General features: G+C 39.2%; 1 protein-coding gene across 1 annotated transcript in view; it reads left to right on the top strand.

Annotated features, from left to right (window-relative positions):
* Nucleotides 1–18030, top strand: part of KCNJ3 (potassium inwardly rectifying channel subfamily J member 3) — a 257569-nt gene extending 239539 nt beyond the window's left edge. Inside the window, exon 3 of the mRNA XM_056533752.1 lies at nt 14630–18030. Within this exon, the coding sequence (XP_056389727.1) occupies nt 14630–15210 (581 nt within the window). The 3' untranslated portion in view covers nt 15211–18030. The remainder of the gene's footprint in view (nt 1–14629) is intronic.
* Nucleotides 18031–27507: the final 9477 nt, after the last annotated feature.

Consider the following 27507-nt stretch of genomic DNA (forward strand, 5'->3'; position numbering starts at 1 on the left):
ATCTATCTATCTATCTAGAAATTCCAATTAAAGCAGTACCTCCTAATAGAACTTTGGGTGGGTGCCAGCCCTGAAGACCTCGGTGCTCCGGTCCATTTTCCAATAAAGATGAATGTAGGCAGCACACCAGGATTCGTGCAAAATTAAAGTGCTTTTATTCCAAAGATAAAGACAACGTTTCGGCGTTTCAGGGTGTGAGATCGCCGAAACGTTGTCTTTATCTTTGGAATAAAAGCACTTTAATTTTGCACGAATCCTGGTGTGCTGCCTACATTCATCTTTATCTATCTATCTATCTCATATCTATCTATCTATCTATCTATCTCATATCTATCTATCTATCTATCTCACATCTATCTATCTATCTATCTATCTATCTCATATCTTTCTTTCTCATATCTATCATATCTTATCTATCTATCTGGCCAGGGGAGAACCTCTTTAAAGGGGTACTCTGGTGCTTACACATCTTATCCCCTATCCAAAGGATAGGGGATAAGATGTCTGATCACGGGAGTCCCGCAGCTGGGGACCCCCGGGATCTTGCACGCGTCACCCCGTTTGTAATCAGTCCCCGGAGCGTGTTCGCTCCGTGTATGATTACGGGCGACCACCGGGCCGGCGGCGTGTGACGTCACGCTCCGCCCCACAAACGGGGATCCTTTGGATAGGGGATTAGATGTCTAAGCACCGGAGAACCCCTTTAAGGGTTGAAGGGAACCTGTCACATAAAAAATCCAGTCCAATTTGCCTGCATCATGTTACAGATCAGATTGATTTGTAGTTTTATGGGGAAAAAATTCCAGGATAAGTCACTTATTCATGTAAATATCTGCTCGTTCTTGACTGTTGGCTTTCCGGGAATGCTGGCAGTTGTAGTTTTGCAACAGCTGGAGGCACCCTGGTTGGGAAACACTGCCCTACAGTATGTCGAGTATATTGCCGCTATACACAGAGAGGAAAATATGACAATAAAGTAGAGATTTAGGGCGATGATTTCTATGAGCGCTTTATTGTCGGCCATTGTCACCACTCGGCATCTGTTACCTGGGTTGTAGACCAAGATGACTGAGAAACAGAATCTACTGAAGTTATTTAGGGACATAGATTTACATTTTTATTTTATTTATTTATTTTTTATTTTATTTAATTTTTTTGTAGGAAATGATTAATGATAAATGATAATTCTGTTATAAATATTCTGTTACTTAAAATGAAGATTGGGAAAATTTTTTGGCCTTGGTTGTGTAGAAATACATCTGCCATGATCAGTCTGCCAGTGCAGTGTTGCCAAAGTAATGTGCATTGGAGAGCATAAATCTGCTTTTTGTACTGTATTTGGTAGTAGGTAATATTTATTCTGTTATTTTTTTTATTTGCATGGCTTTGTGAATCTGGTACATAAAGATCTATTTTTTCACTTTTATAATATTATAAGGGATTATCCAGGGAAATACTTATTTTCATATATATTTTTTTGTCAGGTTGGCTTAAAATACATATATAAAAGACAAAAATTACACCTGGAAGGCCTCTCCTTACCTCTGCCTCTGGCAGGCTGTACCACTAGAGTGCAGATATATGCCATTGCATAGCATCAAACAGTATGCGCAAGCAAAAGATAGACCCCATGGGCACTCAAAGGGGTGTTCCAGCCATAGACTTCTTATCCCCTAGGGGATAAGATGTCTGATCGGGGGGGGGGGGGGGGGATGCCACTGGGAGCCCCACTATTTCCATGCTGGGCTGTAGCTCCAGTCTTGGAAACCTCTGTGTTTCCGGGACTGGAGACGGGATGTCACGCCACGCCCCCTCATGATGTCCCACCACGCCCCCTCCATTCATGTCTATAGGAGGGGGCGTGACAGCGGGCCCCATGCGATCAGATATCTTATGCTCTATCCTTTGGATAGGGGATAAGATGTCTTTGGCCGGAATACCCCTTTAAAAAGGGAATATAAAATTATAAAAATAAATAAACAAACAAATACATTAATAAAAATAATTCCCTTGCTTGGTAAAAATTCTAATCACCCTCTTTTCCCATCTTTTACATAAAAAAATGGTAACAAAAATAAATATAAACATATTTTTACGTGTGGAAATGTCCGAACTAATAAAATATAACGTTAATACCTTTATCGTATAAAAAAGTCCCCATATGGCTTTGTAGGTGGAAAAAAAGGAAAAAGTTAGGGCCTTTACAAGGCTAGAAGGACAGAATGAAAACACTAATTAAAAAATTTGCTGTGCCTGCAAGGGGTTAAGGCTATGTTCACACTGAGAATTTTTTATTCAGTTTTAACCCCCTTAAGGTTTTTCAGTTTTTGCATTTTCGTTTTTTCCTCCTTACCTTTTAAAAATCATAACCCTTTCAATTTTCCACCTAAAAATCCATATTATGGCTTATTTTTTGCATCGCCAATTCTACTTTGCAGTGACATCAGTAATTTTACCCAAAAATTCACGGAGAAATGGAAAATAAAATAATTGTGCTTCCGTTTCCGGCTTCCGTTTCTACGCAGTACATTTTTTGGTAAAATGACACCTTATCATTATTGTGTAGGTCCATACGATTAAAATGATACCCTACTTATATAGGTTTGATTTTGTCGTACTTCTGGAAAAAATCATAACTACATGCAGGAAAATTTATACGTTTAAAATTGTCATCTTCTGACCCCTATAACTTTTTTATTTTTCCACGTACAGGGCGATTTGAGGACTCATTTTTTGTGCCGTGATCTGAAGTTTTTATCGGTATGATTTTTGTTTTGATCGGACTTTTTAATCACTTTTTATTCATTTTTTAATGGTATAAAAAGTGACCAAAATACGCTTTTTTGGACTCTGGAATTTTTTTGCGAGTACGCCATTGACTGTGCGGTTTAATTAATGATATCGTTTTATAGTTCGGACATTTACGCACACGGCGATACCACATATGTTTATTTTTATTTACACTGTTTTATTTTTTTTATGGGAAAAGGGGGGTGATTCAAACTTTTATTAGGAAAGGGGTTAAATGACCTTTATTAACACTTTTTAAAAAAATTTTTTTGCAGTGTTATAGCTCCCATAGGGACCTATAACACTGCACACACTGATCTCTTACACAGATCACTGGCATGTATTAACACGCCTGTGATCAGTGTTATCGGCGCTTGACTGCTGCTGCCTGGATCTCATGCACGGAGCAGTCATTCATCGATTGGAAACCGAGGAGGCAGGTAAGTTCCCTCCCGGTGTCCTGTAAGCTGTTCGGGACGCCGCAATTTCACCGCGGCGGTCCCGAACAGCCCGACTGACTAGCCGGGATAGTTTCACTTTCACTTTAGAAGGGTTAATACCGCACATCGGCGCGATCGGCGATGTGTGGTATTAGCCGTGGGTCCCGGCCGTTGATGAGCTCCGCGATGTGATGCGACCCCGATTCATATCACGGGAGGCGGCGCAGGACGTAAATATACGTCCTGCGTCGTTAAGGGGTTAAAGGGGTATTCAGGAAAAAACTTTTTTTATGCATCAACTGGCTCCAGAAAGTTAAACAGATTTGTAAATTACTTCTATTAAAAAATCTTAATCCTTCCAATAATTATCAGCTGCTGAAGTTGACTTGTTCTTTTCTGTCTGGCCATAGTGCTCTCTGCTTTCATCTCTGCTTTCCTCGGGAACTGCACAGAGTAATTGGTTTGATATGGGGATTTGCTTCTACTTTGGACAGTTCCGGAGACACGTGTCATCATAGAGAACTTAGAGAGAAAAGAACAACTCAACTTCAGCAGCTAAAAAGTACTGAAAGGATTAAGATTTTTTAATAGAAGTCATTTACAAATCTGTTTAACTTTCTGCAGCTGCTGTGCTCACATGGCATTTGTACCACTATTTTCCAAAATTGCAGTAAAATGGCACTATTTTACTGTCATTTTGGAAAATAGCGGTACAAATGCCATGTGAGCACAGCCCTAATGAGTCAAAGCATTACGTTTATAGTATACAATAGTGGTAATTAACCACGTGTGAACACAGCCTGCCAGACATGGTAGTTACCCTTACAAAACAAAAAAACTTGAAAAATGCAACAATGTGAACACTAAAACCAGCTTCCACTTGAAATCAATTGAGTTAAATGGGAAACGGCTTTTGCTGTGCACATGGCCATGAAAAATGAATGGCCCTTTCCCTAGTTTTTCAGTACAGATTCAGTCGCACATTTCAGGCGCAGAAGTGGAGTGTAGTAATACTTGTGTAACATCTTCAGCTCCTGAGATGAGTTTTTAGCAGAATGTGCGGAGAATAATATTTTCTTTATCTATCCCAGCAGACATGTCTATAGAGCCAAACATTTTACATTTTATGGAATAGAGAGTCTGTGTCAGATGCAGCCTGTCATCCGCTCCTCAGTTCATTACAATGTTCAGGATATTAGCTACAGGTAGGATTTCAGGCAGGGGGTTGCAGATGTAGCAGGAGAGAAGACATTATAGATCACATGCAGAAGAGCACAGCACATGCCCTGCAAGAGTAGTCACAAGGGGTCAACTATCAAAAACTAAAAACTAACTGCTATTTGAAATGAGAATGAGTTTTTCCTAATTATTTTAACCTTTTAAATATTATACAGGTCTAGGGTCCCCCCCCCCCCCCCCCCCATTAACTGGTGTCAAAAAGTTAATGTCCCATCACACTTTTTACTCTATAGACTAAAACTAGAAAGAAATATACTTCAATTTACTTTTCATAGTGTATTTTTTGATTACATTTTTTATTATTATTATTAATATGCCTATTTAATTATTTTTTTCCTAAATATGTCCATAAAAAAATTGAGATCTAAAAAATGTATGTGATCTGTGTAAGTCTATGAGTAGTTGTCTGTGCACATGGTATATAAAAAAAATAAGTGACGACTAGCAACGTATTCACGGAAGCATTTTTGGCAGATGATAAAAGGGGCAGGTGGAATTTGAGTTTTGATTTAAATGGGTATTCCAGGAATTTTTTTATTTGACTATGCTACAGGGGCTGTAAAGTTAGTGTAGTTCATAATATAGTGTCTTTACCTGTGTGTGACGGTTTTCTCACACTTTTTCTGTGATTTTCACCCCACTATTTATTTTTACCAGCATACAAAATGACTGTTGTCTCGGTTTTTTCCCAGCTTGCAATGCGGCCGAGACCTGACATCACTAGTCAACTTATGACAGGGAGCCTGTCTGCTTCAATGGGTGAAGGGATCCATCTGCAACTAATGCAACAGCTGTAGGCACCCTGATTGAAAACCACAGGTCTTTTGTTTCAATGGGTGGGGTGGCTGATGTTTGAGAGGGAGGAAAATGGCATTGTGGGATTTGTAGTAAAAAAAACATAAGTCAAACAGGAAATACAAGTTCACAAAAAGCTAGCCACAGTGTTATAGTAATCTCATGCCATTTAGTCCCAAGACAAGCGCAGATCCTTCCTAAGCATGTCCATTACTGTCTGCCAGGTACGTACTAAAATCACCTTATGATGGAGAACCCCTTTAAAGATACAGTATCTTATTCCGGGAAGAAGCTGAGTGATAACATGAGTATGACCTCCATTATAGCTCCTAAATGGGTCTTCACCAGAGAATAAATTTGGCACATATTGTATTTTGGGTCAAATGCCACAAATAAATTTGGGTTCCGGCGGCACTGTTGGGTTCCGGTGGCAGTGGGCATGACGTCACGTCATGACCACTGCCGCTGGAACCCAGCATTCATTCAGAACACTGGGTGCTGCGCGGAGAATGAGGGGGGCCTAGCAGTGAATGTTTTTTGTTTTACGATTCCTTTGCCCCCTGAAACTGTACAGTGGTGTTGATGCTGTATGTATCACACTCACCACATAAGCTAGGCCCAGTACACTGCACCTCGCCAATCCACAGTAGAGTGCACTGTACACGAGCAGAAACTTCTATCTTTGACAGGAGTCCCTGATCCTGTACATACATTGTGAGAGCACTCACAGGGCAATTGGACACTTCCTTTTCCAAATCAGGATCTGAAACAAATCTGATTTGCTGCAATGGTCACAAGACAAAACTTTGGCAATTGGCATATCTCTAGTTGTCACCCAACTTTTTCAGCCTTGCCAAATGGCCTAATTGTGCAGTAACAGGGGATGGGCCATTTAGGAATATTATAAAGATAATTTGTAACTGCTGTGAGATGTATAATGGCTGAGCCATGTTTAGTAGTGGTCTAAGAGGTTGTGTACCATGGGTTCCGGTGGAGGCAACAAGCTACACTTTCTAGGGTATTTAGTTGTTAGTGGAGTGCCCTTTGCCCCTAAATGAATGAAAGCCTAACCATGACTTGCATGATATAAATACAAGAGGAAGACCATGCAGTCACTATGGGGCTCATGGACAAAGGGAACCCATACCTTCTTGACTACATATGACACAGAGCTGTGCAAGGATTCCCTTTCTGCTGGTTCTACAAACAAGATTGTGGGACATTGTGGTAAACAACCCCCATCTCTATCTTTCCCAGGTGGTTGGGGGTCATGGTGGGGGTAGCACCAGATGGTGGCTTCATTTTATACTTTGCTATTGGGCCTACCTCTCCTCTTTGTTAACCCCAGACACTTCTTTCCTAAAAAAAATTCCTGTATCATAAAACTTATCAATAAAAGATGTCAGTACAAAACCCCAAGTGTCCGTCTAATTTCTGAAGAAACAAGTTGTTTAAGTTGTTTAGATGTTAATTTTGGTAGTTACACATATTTTTGGCAGACACAGAAGAGCACGGCACACAGGCAGTAGTCCAGGAGAAATAATTTGAAGTCATGGCAGTGTTACAGAGCCGTTTGCACTATACCCTGTGCTTTCAAAATGGTATCATTCACATGAAGCATAAATGTGTTTAACACATAGAACGTGGAATGTTTTGTCCCTCGTTCTTTTTCAGCTATTTAACATTTCTTGTTCCTGATCTCTAGTGTCTGAGGTTACTATGGCATTGAGGTTGCCATGGTTATTTCAGACTCTGCTGTGCTTCGGGCAGCTATCAATTTTGACCTCACGGACACTTCATATTTCAGCTGCTCATGTTCCTTATCGTTAAACGAATGGTAGATGTAAAAGAAAAATCTTTCAGAAGAAGCAAGAAAATAGTCTAAAGTATATCTGAAATATAAAGTGGTAGAGGAGCCTACATTTTATCAATAACATATAATCCGAACTGGTAATAGGAGCCTTGTTAAAGTCTAGCACCGGTTCGGAGAATTACATCATGCATGTGTCTTTGCAAGGGCATAGCTCAAATCTCATTAGACCCGAGGTACCAAATGGGAAGTATGTGTTATGTGTTGGTTCCTGCCAATAAAATTGTTCAGCCCCTCAGTCACAGAAAGGCCATATTATACATCACTTTATCAAGGGGTCAAATCTTGGGGGGGAAAGTGCAGGAACTCACCCAAGATTTTGACTCAAGGGCTGGTCCTACAGGATTGCAAAACTTGAGTCCTGACTATATCCAATAGAAAATGTGGCTAAGTGGTTAGTACTGTGGTCTGGCAGAGCTGGGGTCCTGGGTATGCCCCACCCCCACCCTCCCTCCCTATTTCTGTGATTTTCCTCCTACACATCCACAGTGATTTAATGGTCCATTCACAGAGATATACAATGACTATCTGATCAATGGGGTGTTGCCCAGCACTCCTACCAACCAGATGCTTGGCACAACCATGGCACCTGTATGTGCACAGTAAACAGAGCCAGAGGCCATGCTGGGTCACTGAAGCTTATTTGCCAACAAAGTGAATGGGAGCTGGTCTGCAATAACCCTACACAGCCACTATAAAATGTAAAGAGCCAGGGCTTCGGATTCCATTTCTTGTGTACATCCAGGCACTGAAGCGATGCCAAACAAATCATAATCAGGGGTTTCAATTGTCAGCAGTAGGCTGTACAGTCTTCTCTATCCCTTCTTTATGCTGATTTCTATGATCAGTATAGGCAGAAACAGGAGAGAGAATATTCAGTGTTCAGCTTCCTTCTACTAATGGACTGGAGGGTAATGTGAGAGAAGGGGCAAAGAGAGGGAAGTTAGTGTGAAAGTGGAGCAGTCTGTGAGAGGGGGACATAAGGAGGGCTCTTTTTGATGGGGTACCATGTGGAGAAGTGTTTGGAAGAAGATATCATAAAGAGCCTGTGCAAAAGAAAAAGGCATTGGAAATAGTCTGTGTTAGAGGCACTTGTGGACCACCCAGAGGTTTTTAGTTTTTTGGAGGTCGTCAATTGTGGGGAACGGATAAACATTGAACCAGACTTTCTCTATGTCTGTGTTGTGGATTTGAAACCCACTATTAGAAAAATATAACTTTGCTATAAGGTTATATGAAGAAATTAATCAACAGCTTTAAGTATCACATTTTTTATTCTATTAGATGACTGTGCCGTTGGGGTAGAGATTGGATTTTACACTGGTATTAATCCTTCCACTTTTGTCTTAAACCACTCTGGCAGATGGGATGCATGAAAAGATAAACTGGGTCAATTAAACCATTGATTATCTGAATTTATTTCATCATAACATGTAACAGATAACAAGTTTATAATGGTTGGCGGAGAACTGGAGGGAATACGCTAATCTACAGCAAATATTATGCTTGATTAAGGTCTGATTTCTGAATAAACCCCCATGTGCTTACGAATTTCATCGGTAAACAAGTTGTGCTTGTCCAGAATAATGATGCTCAATATTAGATGAAAAAAAATATATATATATCATTAGAGTCATTTTTTACTCCGGGAAAATTCCAGCTAATCGCTGATTCGTATCAGTTGACAATCATGAGTCACAGCGAGAGACGGCAAGTGTTCTAGAGCAAATTAGTTGCCAAATGGTCCATCGTTGTGCATGCGAGATGACTAGAACGAGAGTAAACAGCACAGCATGAAATGTATCAAAAGGAGGATTTTTTTTTAATCAAAGGACTGTTTTTGTTTGTTTAGTCCATTGTTGCCAGATATAATGAAGCCTCAAATGTACCACAAGCATAATTGTAGAGCAACGCAAATACCACAGTGAGAATGTAGGCCCCAGGCAGGTTGGAGCGCCAGAAGGTGTGCAATTACCAAAGGTTGTAGATACCGAGACCTTTATAAACATATAATTGAAACGTTGTCTCCCGATTCTCTTGCGGTGGTGCCAAAAACATAAGGTTGTTTAATTATTACCTGAGGAGAAATTACTTCCAACTTGTAGAAATCAATTATCTTTGGTTTAATTATTGGCCAGAGGTTTGTCTCCCTAGGAGGACTTTAGGAGGACAGATTAGTAAACGTAAATGCAGAGGAATTCTGGAGGAATGACTGTCACAATGAATGGAAGGCATTAAAATGTATCCATTGTATGTGAATGCACCAATGAGAGCCCATGAAACAATATGTGTAATGGGAATATTTTGCTAAGCTCTGTTCACATATTAGTTACAAGCCTTCAATTCTGCCTCACAAAACGCACCAGGAAGAGGGTAAAGATAGAGATGAGCAAACTTTCAGAAAGTTCGGCTTGCCAAACCTTTTGAAAGTGTCTTGGAATTATGGGAGTTGGCTGTCTGGGAATGATGGGAGTTGTAGATTAACAACAGCAAACCTCCAGCTGTTGTCTAACTAAAACCCCTATCATTCCCCTATCAGACAGCCGACTCCCATCATTCACAGACAGCTTTGGGCTATCTTTGTACTTTAGCAACAGGGAAGATCATTTTTTTAATCCCCACTCTTTGCCCTTTTTGTAGCTTACAATAACATGATATGTAGTATAGATGTAGCAATACATTTCTCTGATATTGGATTATCTATCAATAAAGCAATTTGGTTTCTCTAAAATGAGGAGTTGCTATATCTAAGTTTATAGGACCAGATTTATCAAACTGTGTGAGAGAAAAAGTAGAAAGATTTTCCTCCAGCAACCAATCACAGCTCACCTTTCACTTTACCAGAGATCATTAGCTGAGCTGTGATTGGTCGCTGTGAAAAAATCTCTCCACTTATTCTCTCACACAGTTTGATAAATCTGGGCCATAGTGTCTGCCATTTATGGGATTTTGAAACATAGAATGTGTCAGCAGAACCATTTGGCCCATCTAGTCTTCCTAATATTCGGAATCCTATCAATAGTCCCTGGCCCTATCTTATATGAAGGATAGCCTCATGCCTATCCCATGCATGTTTAAAATCCTTCACTGTACTTGCTGCTACCACTTCTGCAGGAAGGCTATTCCATGCATCCACTACTCTCTCAGTAAAGTAATATTTCCTGATATTACTGCACAAACCTTTCCCCTCTAATATAACAATATGTCCTCTTATTGTAGTTTTTATTCTATTAAATATGTTCTCCTCCTTTACCGTGTTGATTCCCGGTGTTTTGTCTTTCTTCTATACATGTTAAGGTCCTTTTCTGGAATTTGTTTGTCCTGCAATCCATGTACTAGTTTAGTATCTTCTGAGAATTCTCTCCAATGTGCCTACATCCTTCTGGAGATATGGTAGCAAGTACTGCGGTCTCATTAGTGCTCTGTACAGCGGCATGAGCAATTCCCTCTCTACTGCTAATACTTTTCCCTATACACTCATGAGCACTTCTTCCCTCTTTCTACTGCTAATACCTCTCCCTATACATCCATGAGCACTTGCCAGTCTACTACTGCTAATACCTCTCCCTATGCACCCATACACACTTCCCTTTCTACTGCTAACACCTCTCTCTATGCAACCATGGACACTTCCCACTCTACTGCTAATACCTCTCCCTATACAACCATGAACAGTTCCCTCTCTACTGATAATACCTCTCCCTATAGACCTATGAGCACTTTCCTCTACTGATAATACCTCTTCCCATACATCCATGAGCACTTCACTCTCTACTGCTAATACCTCTCTATACACAACATTTACCACTGCTCTCTGACATTGTCTGCCTACCTTTAATGGGGTACTACCATGGAAAACTTTTTTTTTTTATCAACTGGTGCCAGAAAGTTAAACAGATTTGTAAATTACTTCTATTAAAAAATCTTAATCCAGTACTTTTTGGGGGCTGTATACTACAAGGAAATATTTATCTTTTTGGATTTCTCTTATGTCACGACCACGGTGCTCTCTGCTGACTTCTGCTGGTCATTTTAGGAACTTCCAGAGCAGGAGAAAATTCCCATAGCAAACTTATGCTGCTCTGGACAGTTCCTAAAATGGACAGCAGAGGTCAGCAGAGAGCACTGTGGTCGTGACATAAGAGAAATCCACAAATAAACATTTCCTCTGTAGTATACAGCAGCTAATAAGTACTGGAAGAATTGTAATTAATTTACAAATCTGTTTAACTTTCTGGCATAAGTTGATAAAAAAAAAAGTTTTCCACAGTAGTACCCCTTTAAGTCTTCTGAAATAATGGACCCTAAATCCCTTTCCTCAGATACTAAGGTTAGGACTGTATCACATATTCTATATTCTACCCTTGGATGTTTACACCCCAGGTGCATTATCTTGGACTTATCTAGTTTACCTAAATCCTTTTCCATTTGGCGTATCCCAATTCATGTATACATATCACAATATGAAATGCTTAGGTGTTTACTTATACAAACATTTATTTTTGTTATTTTCCATAACATTGTATTGGCAGTTAAATCATTTTTTTAAACATCCTGATAGTAATAAAAGATAATGATGTTCACAGATTGCTGCAAATTGAAGCCGTACACCAAATTATCATGGGATCAATTACAATTACTGAAAATATTTAGAAAACTCGGCCTGGGGAATGGTGCGGGATAATCATGTGATCTGCCTGTAAAATGCAATCGTTTGAAAATCAAGCAGAAAATCAATGTCAGATGCAAAAGAAACTCTAGTTTCCAATGGTTCACTACTTCGAAAAATGAACGTTTTGTTTATTTGCTATAATATATAGTCTTGATGGAGGTGTAGCTTAAGTTTAGGATTTTTTTAACTAATATGTATATATATATATTTTTATTTTTTTATTTTTTTTACAGCAGTGTTTTCCAGACAGTGTTGCAAAACTACAACTACCAACGCAATATTAGTATAAAGTCTTCCTTGTGTTTTTTTTTTTTTTGTGACTAGCAGACTGCTAAGGATTATGTACTGTTTATCTAGTTAATAAGGCAGAACATTGGGGGAGGGCTTCTGCAGCAAGTCTACTATGCAGAACAATGAGGGAGGGCTTCTGATGCACATCTACTAAGGCAAAACAGTGGGGTAGGGCTCCTGTTGCACGTCTACTAAGGCAAAATAGTGGGGGAGGGCTCCTTATACAAGTCTACTGAGGCAGAACAGTGGGGGAGTGCTCTTACTGCAAGTCTACTAGAGCAGAACAGTGAGGGAGGGCTCCTACTGCAAGTCTACTAGGGCAGAACAGTGGGGGAGGGCTCCTACCGCAAGTCTACTAAGGCAGAACAGGAGAGGAGGGCTCCTACTGCAAGCCTATTAGGGCAGAACAGTGGGGGAGGGCTTCTGCCGCAAGTCTACTAAGGCAGAACAGGAGAGGACGGCTCCTACTGCAAGTCTACTAGGGCAGAACAGTGGGGGAGGGCTCCTGTTGCAAGTCTACTAAGGCAGAACAGGAGGGGAGGGCTCCTGCCGCAAGTCTACTAAGGCAGAACAGGAGGGGAGGGCTCCTGCCGCAAGTCTACTAAGGCAGAACAGGAGGGGAGGGCTCCTGCCCCAAGTCTACTAAGGCAGAACAGGAGTGGAGGGCTCCTACTGCAAGTCTAGTAAGGCAGAACAGTGGGGGAGAGCTCCTGTTGCACATCTACTAGGGCAGAACAGTGGGGGAGGGCTCCTGCCGCAAGTCTACTAGGGTAGAACAGTGGGGGAGGGCTTATGTTTTACTGCAGTCAGTTGCCATACAGCAAGAGACAGGTCTTATCTGAGGTTTGTTTTGTGTAGCAAAAAAGATGATGGAAGATCTCTTGGGGAACAAATAGAAAGTTCTTGTTTGGGCAGGAAAGGAAAATGACTATTTAATATAGATTTTACACTGTATGTTGCGTTTATACCGTACTTGTTTTTTTCTTTTTACACAAAAGAATCCACCATTCATAGATGATGTATTTGATAACTGATGGATCACTCATGCAACCTGTTCTGCTCGAGAAAAAAAAAATCATCCGACAAAATAAACAGCTTGGTGTGAACAGAGCTTTTAGTATGACAGTAGGATGATTTGCAGATGATTGCTTATGTCAATTTTCACTATTGCCTTATGGTTTGAATAAAGCACATATTGAGGATGTTTAACAAATTCATTGCTTTAGAGGGATTGTATTAGATTAAAAAAGAAGGACTGCTTTTCTTTAGGTTTATGTACACACACAGTATTTAGGCTCTCATTTGGATTTGGATTTACTTAATATTTTAACCAGAATCAGGAGTAGAAGTAAATAAGAGGCAGGCAATAATAGAAAAATTAACCCCTGTTTTTTTCTAAAAATACTGTCCAATATGAGGGCCAACATACTGTATCTTTAAGAAATAAACCCACCACATTTATGGATTGAGTGTCATTGTAGTTCATGCCCAGTAAAATCAATAGAATTTGGCTGCAATATCTAAAAAAAAAAGTGCTTGACAATAGTGGTGCTGCTTCTGAAAGCTCTTTAGGGTATGTTCACAAGATCAAGGGTGTACTAACCATATTGACAAACCATGCGGCTATTATGGGGCCCTTGGAGAGAATGTACAAGAGTGGTCCGGCACTACGAGGGTATTAGGAGATACTTGGTGGGGGTGGATATTGACTGCTGAGTGCGGTCATGTGGTGGTGCTCTGGTTAATGTGACAGTATAGTCTTCATGTGCAAACGAGAGGGTAAAGAAATACCGGCAACTCACCGACTTCACGTCATCCGACTTCTTTATTAGAATGAATACTCATATAGAATCTTGGGGAGGGGACAATAACAGGGGGGATACCACAGGTGACAAGCTCCGTTTCGTACTCAGTTAGTACTTCATCCGGCCGTACGGCCGGATGAAGTACTAACTGAGTACGAAACGGAGCTTGTCGCCTGTGGTATCCCCCCTGTTATTGTCCCTTCCCCAAGATTCTATATGAGTATTCATTCTAATAAAGAAGTCGGATGACGTGAAGTCGGTGAGTTGCCGGTATTTCTTTACCCTCTCGTTTGCCCTTGGAGAGAGTCGGCCCCATCCGGGTTGGTCCCGCAAACTGTACAGTACTCTCTCCAGAAAACTGCATTGTCAGCAAATTAATAAAGAGGGGTATTAACCAATCAACTTCTTGAATGTTTTATATATTTTATAAATTAACATTAGAAGGTTTTTTCAATAAGATGCTTACAATTAGCATGGGCAATTTAAAATTGAAACTTTTACAGTTTTTTACTTTATTTTTCCAATTTTGAATGAAAATATTTCCTTTTTTATTTTTATTTTTTCTATCTCTTAGCCTCCTAGGTTATCATCACAATTTTGTCCATGTTGTACTGTACTATGGCCCATGAATATTTCCCAAAATTAGGACTGTTGCAGTTACATTTGTGAGAACACAACTTAATATCTTAAGTATTTGATATTTGACATGTGTTTTCTCTAATTCCAGGAATGACCTGTCAGGCGCGGACATCGTATACGGAGGATGAAGTTTTGTGGGGCCATCGTTTTTTTCCTGTAATATCACTAGAAGAAGGGTTCTTCAAAGTAGACTACTCGCAGTTCCATGCAACATTTGAAGTTCCCACCGCACCTTATAGTGTGAAAGAACAGGAGGAGATGCTTCTTATATCCTCACCCATTATAGCACCAGCAGTAAGCAACAGCAAAGAAAAAAATAATTCTATAGATACTCTGGATAGTCTGGACGACATTAGCACAAAAATACCTTCAAAACTCCAGAAAATGACTGGCAGAGAGGACCTACCCAGAAAATTGCTCAGAATGAGCTCTACCACTTCTGAAAAAGCTTACAGCATGGGGGACTTGCCGATGAAACTTCAAAGAATAAGTTCGGTTCCGGGAAATTCGGAAGAGAAACTGGGCATTAAGACAACAAAGATGATTTCTGATCCGATGAGCCAATCAGTAGCAGATTTACCACCAAAGCTTCAAAGATTGTCCGGCGGTAGGATGGATGGAAACCTGCCGCCAAAATTACGGAAAATGAATTCCGATCGATTTACATAACACAGACTTTTTAGGCATTAATTATAAAATGGGTTGGTAGATGCATCCACAAAATATGGAACCATACCGATGCAGCTGGTCTGGAGATACAACATGGCTGTCTTTCCTATGTAGGAAACCCTAGTTGGCGGCAGTTTTAACAGTAGTCAGGACTGTACTGTATATATAGTGCTTTGATAAGAGACCCAATATGTTTTTACGGTCTTTCTAGAAGTAAAGTAATACTAATTGGCATGTAGTATCACATCAAGCATGCAATAATAGTGTGCATATTTTGCATATAGTTTTATGGCATGAATCTTACTTTATATTGTATAATCTAAAAAGAAAAAAAGAAAAAAAAAAGAAAAAAAGGAAAAGGGGTATTATTCTCCCCTGATATTTTTTAAGACTAGTAAATCTATTATAAGAAAGGATAACTATAAGGGCAAAGTTTTATTTCAGATTATCTACTATTTGGATATAGATTGTAAATATGTGTCCATCTCAGTATATATCATCTCTGTACGTTACATCTCAAAGCAGAAATTATGTTCATACTGTTGCTGGTTAACTGTTTTTAAATTCTTTGGCTATCCCTATATAAAACAGAATTTTTTTTGTTAAAATGGTTTTCCAGTCCTTCTAGCCAGAAGTACTCAGCTCTATTTCTCATGTAATGGCTGCATTGGGTTAATGCAGCTCAGCTTTTATTAAAGTGAATGGGAGCTGAGCTGCAGTAACCCATCATGACCACTACACAATGTACGGAGCTGTCATCTTCCAGCTTAGTTTCTCTGTGTATGTCTGATTGGAGGCTTCTACGGGGGTGCCAGGCGTTGGCATCCCACCAATCTGACATTATTGACCTACCCAAATGATAGGTCATCAATATGTTGTAATCAGAAAAGCAGGCATACAGTACATCTCATGGCTGCACAAGGTACAAACTCCTATTGCCTCCATGCCATGAAGCTGTAGGCACGCCATGGCCAACAGTATGGTGCCTCTGTATCATACTCTATTATGAAGAACTTCTCTTATAAGTCATGTCTCTATGTAAAACTAACTCCAAAATATTAGATCCGATAGAGCATGCCTAAGGTTTAGTTCAAATCTGCCTTCTTTTCAGATTCCTATTAAATAATAAGACAAAAAACACTGTATGCAGTATATTTTTGTCCTCTTAGAATCCTGCAAAATGGTGGACATTAGAAACCCAACAGAACCCATTAAAAGAGGCCTCTAGAGAGCCATTAGTGTCCATCATGCAGTGGACATCTGGCTTGGGTTTCTCCACCTGAACTGAGCCTCCAAGGCAAATTTGAACCTTACCTTAAAGTGTACCTGTCATTTGCAAAAACTTTTTACATAATGTAGATAATAACATAAAAAGTATATTTGTAAAAAAATGTGTATATTTTGGGTGAAATAATGCTGTCTATGCAGCTATTGCCTGTGTGTCTCTGTACAGAGACAAAATAAAATAAGTGTGGGCGTTCAAGCAGGGCTCTGTACACTGAGGACAAGCAGGGCTCTGTACACTGAGGACAAGCAGGGCTCTGTACACTGAGGACAAGCAGGGCTTTGTGCACTGAGGACAAGCAGGGCTCTGTACACTGAGGACAAGCAGGGCTCTGTACACTGCGGACAAGCAGGGCTCTGTACACTGAGGACAAGCAGGGCTCTGTACACTGCGGACAAGCAGGGCTCTGTACACTGAGGACAAGCAGGGCTCTGTATAATGAGGACAAGCAGGGCTCTGTGCACTGAGGACAAGCAGGGCTCTGTACACTGAGGATAAGCAGGGCTCTGTGCACTGAGGACAAGCAGGGCTCTGTGCACTGAGGACAAGCAGGGCTCTGTACACTGAGGACAATCAGGACTCTGTACACTAAGGACAAGCAGGGCTCTGTGCAGTGAGGACAAGCAGGGCTCTGTGCAGTGAGGATAAGCAGGGCTCTGCACACTGAGGATAAGCAGGACTCTGTAGACTGAGAACAAGCAGGGCTCTGTAATCTGAGGACAAGCAGGGCTCTGTGCACTGAGGACAAGCAGGGCCCTATTCATTGAGGACAAGCAGGGCTCTGTACACTGATGACAAGCAGGGCTCTGAACACAAGCGGGGCTCTGTAGACTGAGGATAAGCAGGGCTCTGTATACTAAGGACAAGCAGGGCTCTGTGCAGTGAGGACAAGCAGGGCTTTGCGCATTGAGGATAAGCTGGAATCTGTACACTGAGGACAAACAGGGCACTATTCACTGAGGACAAGCAGGGCTCTGTACACTGAACAAGCAGGGCTCTATTCGCTGATGACAAGCAGGGTTCTGTACACTGAGGACAAGCAGGGCTCTGTACACTGAGGACAAGCAGGGCTCTGTACACTTAGGACAAGCAGGGCTCTGTGCAGTGAGGACAAGTAGGACTCTGTACACTGAGGACAAGCAGGGCTCTGTACACTGAGTACAAACAGGGCTCTTAACACTGAGGACAAGCAGGGCTCTGTATACTAAGGATAAGCTGGGCTCTGCATACTGAGGATAAGCAGGGCTCTTTACACTGAGGACAAGCAGGGCTCTGTACACTAAGGACAAGCAGGGCTCTGTGCAGTGAGGACAAGCAGGGCTCTGTGCTGTGAGGACAAGCTGTGCTCTGTGCACTGAGGACAAGCAGGGCTCTGTACACAAAGGACAAGCAGGGCTCTGTGCAGTGAGGACAAGCAGGGCTCTGTGCTGTGAGGACAAGCTGTGCTCTGTGCACTGAGTACAAACAGGGCTCTGTACACTGAGGACAAGCAGCACTCTGTACACTGAGGAAAGCAGCAGGAAAAAAAGAAAACCTTATCTGTAGGCGCTGTTAAAGTTCCAAAGATATCAGGCCAGAGTAAGTGGAAAAGTGCCCAAAAGCAATATATTTATTAGTATGAAATCCAATGATGCGTTTCAGAGACTTAATCCTCCTTCCTCAGATTGGCATATAAGACTAGATACAAACAGTGCTTTATATATACTCAAAATAGGTGCCAACTTTAGGTGGGCGGAGCCATACAAAAATATACAGATCAGAAATTTTCCATGAAAACAAGTTGTAATAGACTGGTACATTCACAGTTGATCAGAACGGAATAAACAGAAATGGATTAAACTATTAAAACCCTGAAATTGATAAAAAAAACATTTTACATAACCAGAGGTCACAGCAAGCCCTCTGTTCACATGCACCGGTAGTGGTTCAATGAACACTAAATAAATAAACAGAGCGTGGCCATGTTCTGATAGACTGCAGCATGGTATATATAGCTCCGTCATACCACACTGCAGTCTATCAGAACCAGTCTATTACAACTTGTTTTTATGGACAATTTCTGATCTGTATGTTTTTGTATGGCTCCACCCACCTTAAGTTGGCACCAATTTTGAGTGTATATAAAGCACTGTTTGTATCTAGTCTTGTATGCCAATCTGAGGGAGGAGGATTAAGCCTCCGAAACGCGTCATTGCATTTTATACAAAAAAAATATAGAGCTTTTGAGCACTTTCCACTTACTCTGGCCAGATATCTTTGGAACTTGAACAGTGCCTACAGATAAGGTTTTCTTTTTTTCCTGCTGCTTTCTTCATCACTACATGGGATAAGATTCCATCTTCTCCAATTGGACCTTGGGCTTGGCAGTTTGTTCCCTCTGATGTTTTAGTACCCCAGTGGGGTGATATGCATGTCTTATCCTCTATCAGGTGAGCAGCCATCTTGAAGAGTCGGCTTTCTTCCAGTCCCTACTGGGGCTCTGATGTCTTGGGAAATACCCGAGGCGCTGTCCTCTTTTTTTCAGTTTTTTCCACAGGTTCTGTACACTGAGGACAAGCAGGGCTCTGTACACTGAGGACAAGCAGGGCTCTGTACACTGAGGACAAGCAGGGCTCTGTGCACTGAGGACAAGCAGGACTCTGTACACTGAGGACAAGCAGGGCTCTGTACACTGAGGACAAGCAGGGCTCTGTGCACTGAGGACAAGCAGGACTCTGTATACTGAAGACAAGTAGGGCTCTGTGCACTGAGGACAAGCAGGGCTCTGTACACTGAGGACAAGCAGGTCTCTGTACACTGAGGACAAGAAGGGCTCTGTACACTGAGGACAAGCAGGGCTCTGTACACTGAGGACAAGCAAGGCTCTGTACACTGAGGACAAGCAGGGATCTGTACACTGAGGACAAGCAGGGCTCTGTACACTGAGGACAAGCAGGGCTCTGTACACTGAGGACAAGCAGGGCTCTGTACACTGAGGACAAGCAGGGCTCTGTACACTGAGGACAAGCAGGGCTCTGTACACTGAGGACAAGCAGAGCTCTGTACACTGAGGACAAGCAGGGCTCTGTACACTGAGGACAAGCAGGGCTCTGTACACTGAGGACAAGCAGGGCTCTGTACACTGAGGACAAGCAGGGCTCTGTACACTGAGGACAAGCAGGGCTCTGTACAGTGAGGACAAGCTGGGCTCTGTACACTGAGAACAAGCAGGGCTCTGTGTAGTGAGGACAAGCAGGGCTCTGTACACTGAGGATAAGCAGGGCTCTGTGCACTGAGGACAAGCAGGGCTCTGTGTAGTGAGGACAAGCAGGGATCTGTGTAGTGAGGACAAGCAGGGCTCTGTGTAGTGAGGACAAGCAGGGCTCTATACACTGAGGACAAGCAAGACAGCAATATATACATTTTTTAATCAATATATTTTACAAACATACATACAATATTATTTTCTACATTATCTCAAATGTTTTTGCAAATGACAGTGCCCATTTAATTTGTTATGTCTTACACATCATGCAAAAGCTTTTGATGTTAAAAACGTTCTTGCAAAAATTTATCTTGAATAAATAGATTTAAAATCCTATGGAACCTAAAATTTGTGCTTGTCCAGCTCAACTAATGCAAATAATTTTGGCTAGAATTTTTTTGAGATTTTTAGTAATTCCTACTAACATACAAAAAATAAATCTGATTAATTTGAATTTCTGTTTTAATGATGTCCTCTGGTCTTTTCCTTTCTCACGGACAGATCACTAATTTTGGATGTTTACATTCCATTCACCCTAAAATAATATTTCATACTATTAAAAAAGTGATCTTTTACTATAATAAAATAAATTATTGCTTCATCTGATGGGATAAGTCATAGCTATGGTGTTTAGGTCAATTTTTAGTAATTTTGTTTTTACATTTTTATTCAAATATTATATATCTATACACTATTATAACAATATAATACTATATAAATATTTTAACTCTGCCCTTAATATTCATTGAGCTATGAAAGCCATAATGTTGTTTACAAATGATTACATTTTATTGATATCTTGTATTTATTTATTTATTTTAACCTTTCCTTAAAATTCTCATATACAGTATCAATATTTTCTCCGGGGATTTTTTTTTAAATTTTCTTTTTACACGTTTTAAATTAGGTTTCCCACTTTATTAATATAAGACTTTGTTATGATTCTCTAAAAGAAGAAGCTTGTATTAAAGTAAACTTTGGATGCTCTGAATATTGCTAATCTTAGGTATAAATTATTATATCTATCTGGACATTACTATATTATGCAGTTTTATATACTTAGATTTATTGATACTATTGTGCTATGAGCTTTTGTATTGTAAAATGATAACTGAAACATTGTGTCATTGCAAAATGATGATGATACATTTTAAAAATAAATATATAGAGAGATTTTTAGTCAATAGATTGCAAAAACTTGAAAAATGAAAAAAAATTATAATAATTTAAAAATAATTCCACCGAAACTAAAATACACCAAAACTTTATTTATAAAGTGCATCATATAACCTTTTTTTTTTTTAAACACCTTGAATAGAATCACTTTTTTTGTCTTTTAATAGTATGTCAAGGATACACAATATTTTTTGATTTTATAACAAATAAGACAACAAGGTACAGAAGTTTGTTGCCTACGTTCATGGGTAGAATGGACTTTCCTACTTCACATGACTTAAAGCAGTGTTTGCCAACCTATTAATCACTAGCTCGGTGTTTTCCAATCAGTGAGCCTCCAGCTGTTGCAAAACTACAACACCCAGCATGCCGGGACAACCAAAGGCTGTCTTGGCATGCTAAGAGTTGTAGCTTTGAAACAGCTGGAGGCACACTGATTGGAAAACAATGCTCCAGTTGTAGCAAATCTCCCAGCTCATAGCTGTCAGGGCATGCTGAGAGTTGTGGTTCTGCAATAAGTGAAGAGCTAGAGGTTGAAGCACATTGGTTCAGGGCATTTTTGCTAAATTTAGGTATTGTTTGAACAGTTCTGTAGTATACATATAAGTATAAAATACACATAATATTGAGTCACTTTACAAATTGCTTTGCATAAAGATTTACATTATGCTCGAATATCTCCTATTCAGAGCTATGTTCAGTTCTGGAAGAACCAAAATGAACAACTTACTGGTATGGTGTCTGTTTAGACCATGCTATATACAATATTTACAAATACTGTCCAGAAAATGATTTTTTTTTAAAGAAAAAAAGTGAAATTCCTCAGAATGCAATGCATCAAAGTAAAATATATTGAAGTTTAGAGGTTTAGTAAGACCATTGAGTTTATGTTTATTCATTAGTTGTATGAGCCAGTCTGCATGCTGGATATGATTGATACTGTTGCTAAAAGTTAAATCAATGCTTCTGTCTCATATTTGACCACACATAAAGCTCCGGTCCCTTCTATGAGTACCAGTGTACTTATTGTTGCATGTCCACCATACTGCAGTGTATTCTACCGCCATCCTTCATCCCTTTTAGCTTTTCAGCAGCAACAACTCTTTGTGCTTAGCATTTCTACTTAGTGCTTAGCATTTCTGCTCACACAGAACCTTGCATAGCCAGAATATTAATAACCCATTCTTCCTCCACACACAATCTATCGTAGTGTACTGTGTAAATTATCCCTTAACATTGCCAGCCTGTTCACTGCACTTTTACTAGCACATAGCAGAGAGGAATGTGTGCTGTGACTGGCCAGAGAAGTAAGGGAGTGGAAGTCCTGTGTGTGTACTTTTGGTAAACAGACAATCTTTTATCCTGCCCCTTAAAATGGAGAAAATTAGAAATTGCACTGTGGGAGGGCTATCAAGAACTCAATAGCACAGAGAGCACAAAAATACAATTTCCTTCAATCTATAGGGTTAATTTAACAAATCCAGAAATCTTTTTAAAATGATCTTTGAAGGACATGTATACTTTCATTACAATTCAATTCAATTCCTTACATCATTGACTTATTGTACATAATATATGCCCGTATTCTGTACTGTAGGTAACAACCTAACATAGCACCATAAGGATGTATTGCACCGTATGTTTGGTTCAGCAGAATCACAAGAGCTACTGATTTAACATATGGTATATGGGCAGATAAATACTGTACAGGTACATTGTGGGCATCTGAATGAGTCCCAGCTGCAATAGTAAAGTATTTGCAAAGTAACTCAATATTTTACATCTAGAAGTAAATTAAGCTGTAAGATGGTGATCAAATACACCTTAAAAAGCCTACAAATAGTTAAAGCAATGAAAGGCCAGTACAAAAGGTGGGAGCACAAGTCACACAGGTCAAATAAAAATAACCTGTGGTAATATATTATACTAAGACTAGGACTGCTCTAAAGTTAGAGTATACTTCCTATAAAACATCGTTCAGGAATAGGGTTTTAATTGTTTATTGTATCTTTTGTAGCGCAGAACAGAGGAGATTTAGTGATTTTACCATAAGAGAATGAGATCAGAGGTCTCGGGAACTCAGGAACACAGAGATATAAATATATCTGAAAGTTTATGTATTCATGCTGTGTATGGATATACTCACATATACGCATCAAATTATTTTACTACATAGTTTTATCACATAGGCACAAACAATTATGGGTGTTATCTATTTTATGTTTGCTTTTTAACTTTTTTTAATAATGTTTTTTATTTGTTTTTCCAATTCCATCAAAATGTTTTTAAATACTAAGTTTATGGGCAAATCTATGTATACATCACGTGTTCCCCTTACACTTGCAGCATACATAAACAAGCTGTCAAAAAACTCTGCCGATGTATACTGTGCTACACTCCAGACAGGCCCATATTGTATAATTGACCATCATAGTCAATAAGAGACTAAAATTGTACCTGTTTTTAAATGTACACTTTGCTTTTGTGGAGATAAAAATTGCAGCAGACTACGCGTTTCAGTCCCACAAAAATTAATGTATACAGTTGGAAAATGGTCTTTTGTTGACCACATTGGTCCATCAAAAGTGTGCCACGTTATACACTGGCAAATTTTTGTGACAGGTTCCCTATGTATGCCCCAAGCATGCAGTATAAGGAACATATGATGCACCTAAAAATAGCAAAAAAAAGTTTGTACTTACCTCTCAAATCCTCATAGGTCTCATGTTGATGTTTCCATGGATCCCTGCTGGTCTTTGTTTACTTTGTTAGATTGATAAAATGTTATTTTGATATGTCTATGGGTTCATTTATTGGCCACAATGTGTTGACCTCACTGAAACCACCCCGATGTGAAGTGGTTGACTGCCATGATTACACATTGAGAACACAATACTCATTGTAGTGAACCATTCACATGGGAGTTGCATCAAATCTGAAAGGCAAGTGCAACTTTTTTTGTTATTATGTGACCCATATTCAATTTATTTAAAAAATACATGGGGTAGCACTACCTTTTTATTATGAGTTAATTTATGGCAATTGACGACAATGTAAAATTAAATTCTAAGAGCAGGGCCTGAGGGTGAAGGGGCAGGAAACAGAGATGTTCTCTTTAGTGTTCTTTGAACGCCTGCTCCATCATGTCCTATGCGTTGTTACATTTTACCCTCTTTTTGAACACTGTAACATTAGTAAACTGGACTTTTTTTCGAGGAAAAACCCTTACATATAAGGGGTTATGGTTATTTTAGTGATATTTTAAGACATTATTAATCCATGTAAGATTATCTCTCGGAGAGAGTCCACCAAACTCCTTGTTACGGATATGCCTATTTATGCTTTAGTGCTTCAATGATATTTCCTGCATTTAGAACCAAACGCTGGTCCTATAAGGTTATAAAAAAACTTGATTGAAAACTTTTACTTGAAACATGTTGTGTAACACCCAATAAATGATCTGTATTCAGAATCCGGTGCGTGTTTTTCTGCTTTGTAAATGATTGACAATTTTGTTGACTTTTTATTCAAAGGGAATGTCCATCTACAGGGAAGAATTTCTTCTACTGGCCCACGTGCCCTATGATGCATCTAAGATGCTTGTCATTCTAAAGCAATGATCTCCAGAAGGAAGCTAAATGGCTACAGTGAAAACTTCAACTCTTGGCTCTGACTCTGACTTCCTTTAGATGCCTTGGTTTACTAGAAGTTTAAATTTTCCCATAGGTTGTTTTTGGGGGCCATATGTCAGGACTAAAAATTTAAAAATGTAGCTAAGTCTTTCACCAAGGCTCATATAGGGTTGCAAAAGATTCGTAAAAAAAATTATTTTTTAAAAACATACAATTGTTTCCTAAACAGAGACATGGGACATTTCAAAAGTTTTTATCTGTTGGGGTCTGAGTGTTCAGATGAGAACGAGCAGGAAGAGATTGGCGCAGCCGTGCGCTTCTCTATTTTCTCTAAGTCTGACACATGACATAGAGTGTTGGGAGAGAACAAGCTAAGGGCGCACTTCTCTCGCCTCAATTTTATCCAAAAAATTCTCCCCCCTCCCACTCATAGGCATCCTAGGTGGCCACAAACTCTATGTCCCATCCATGAGTATCTATTAGCTGGTCTCACTTTTTGCTATTTGCAATGCTTTTGATATAAAGTCTGACCTGTTGCTAAAAGATTTTTTGACCCAAATGAGCATTTAGAAGAATTATTTGTTTTTACTCATCTTTGACCACCTTGTTGAGCAAATGGTATATTAAGAATCAAAACTTTTAAGAAAACAGTTCCTGTAGGTTGACATTCCCTTTATCAATTTTTCAAAGATATGACTTAAATTGGTTTATTGAAATACTTATAAGCACAAAAAAAATAAAAGAAAATGGCATCGATTTTGCTTTATAGCAAGCGTATATATATATATATATATATATATATATATATATATATATATATATATGTATATGTGGCTATTGCACTGTAAAATCAATTATAATATTAACATTTCATAGTAGCTTTCAGTTGTCTGTATAGAATTGTTTCTATTTGTTAAGACCTATATAACTTTTTTATTTGCTTGTTTTCTTTTCACCTGTTTGATTACTTTTATTTCGCCTAGGACTTTACATTTTTGCCTATATCCAAATCTTTTTATACTGTATTTTTTTTTAAACACGACATAATAATAGGTTGTAAATGGAGACTACCATCAATTTGGATGGCACAAATAGCCATAATTATTGTGGAATGTAATTTGAGATATTAAACAATGACACCTGATGTACAGTGTGCAGTGCATAATAATTTAACTCAATAAAGTTTGTTTTTTTAAACTTTCCATCTTTTCAGTTGATTGTTTAGAACGGAGATTTCTTCCTTGTTATTATTGTTTATTTATCACTTGGACAAAGTAGACAACACCTAGAGCCTCTTTTTATAATGAGAAAATTATTTGAAATTTATAAAAAAAAAATAATGCCTTTTACTATTTGACTTAAGTACATGATGGAATAAAGGGGTACTCTGGTGAAAAAAAATATGTTTATAAATCAAATGATGCCAGAAAGTTAAACAGATTTTTAAATTGTTTCTATTTAAAAATCTTAGTCCTTCCATTACTTATCAGCTGCTGTATGCTCCAGAGGAAGTTGTGTAGTCCAGTTTGACTACAGTGCTCTCTGCTGACTAGTGCCACCTCTGTCTGTGTCAGGAACTGTCCAGAGTAGGACAGGTTTGCTAAGGGTATTTGCTCCTTCTCTGGACAGTTTCTGACACAGAAAGAGGTGGCACTAGTTGTTTGGAAAATGTTTTTCTCTACCCAAGTTCCCTTTTAAGGCTGCTATACCGATGCCATCACCCTAATAGAACAGAACATAGAATCTTTAGATTATCCAATATTTAATTCAGTTTAACTGCAGGGGTTCCAAGTATTGCAGGTGCATTAAGGCTATTTGAATAAGGCTCTGTATACTTGTATATGGCTGAAAACAGACACAGCGTTTTTGTAAACAAAAACAAAAAACCTCCGAAAAATGCCATATTTACCATATGGAATTTTTTGGGCCAAAAAATGCTGCAGCTAGATGTTGGTTGGGAGACAATAGGGAAATGAGAAAAACCTGACCCACAAGGTGATTTTTTTTATTTTTTGCATTTTTCCTCCCATTAACTTCTATAGGTGGAAAAATGCCAGAAACATAATGGCCCTGATTTACTATTGTAAACCCAGCACAATTTGTCGGGCTGTGCGCCAGAAATGCTGTCTGTGCCAGAATGTGCACCAGAATTGAAAAAAAAAAAAAAAAAACTAACTCCCTATTTTACTGAGAAAACCCAAAAAAGGGGGCATGGCCATCGGCAAAAGCAGGCGTGATCACTGAAAAGGGGGCGTGTTCCCGACATTTTCACACAAACCCTACATATTTACTAAGGTTTCCATAGAAAATGTAGTGGATTTGGGCTGAGAAAAACCCTACAGATCAGAGCAGGTGTAAAAGAAAAAAAAATGTAGGAAATGTAGGGAAACCTTAGTAATTACTGCGGAAAAAAAATTGTAGGGAATTACCACAAAGAAGACTACACAATACTCTTAGTCAATCAGGGCCAATGTGTGCATGTATGTTAGTATTTTTGTTCTTGCATCTTCCAATAGAAATCCTTGAGTCACATGATGAAAGAATCACTTGACATGTAATGAGAAAAACACGGGATAAAATGGAAAAAAAAAGAAAAACTATACACACTATTTTCACAAAAAAAATGTAACAGAAATTAGGAGAATTTTTTTTTCAGGCCAAAAATGGCCAAACAAAAATTGTCTGTTTTCAGCTCTAGCTGCAGAGCTCTATTCACCTTACAGATGCACATATTTGGGCATCTATTATACTTATGTTAGATTGAACTAACCTAAATCTAATAAATCAACCATTGATTCATTTAGTCTTGTAAAAGTCATTCCAGTTTCCAAGTGTTCAAAATTCATTGAGAAGTCTGGAATAAAACAGTCCATACCAGACTTTGGAACACTTGAAAAGCAGAAGAACTTTTCCAAGACTAAATTAATTGATTGCCTATTCATTAGATTTGGGATCAGTTT

This window comes from Hyla sarda, chromosome 8, assembly GCF_029499605.1.
Source record: "Hyla sarda isolate aHylSar1 chromosome 8, aHylSar1.hap1, whole genome shotgun sequence".
Classification (NCBI taxonomy): domain Eukaryota; kingdom Metazoa; phylum Chordata; class Amphibia; order Anura; family Hylidae; genus Hyla; species Hyla sarda.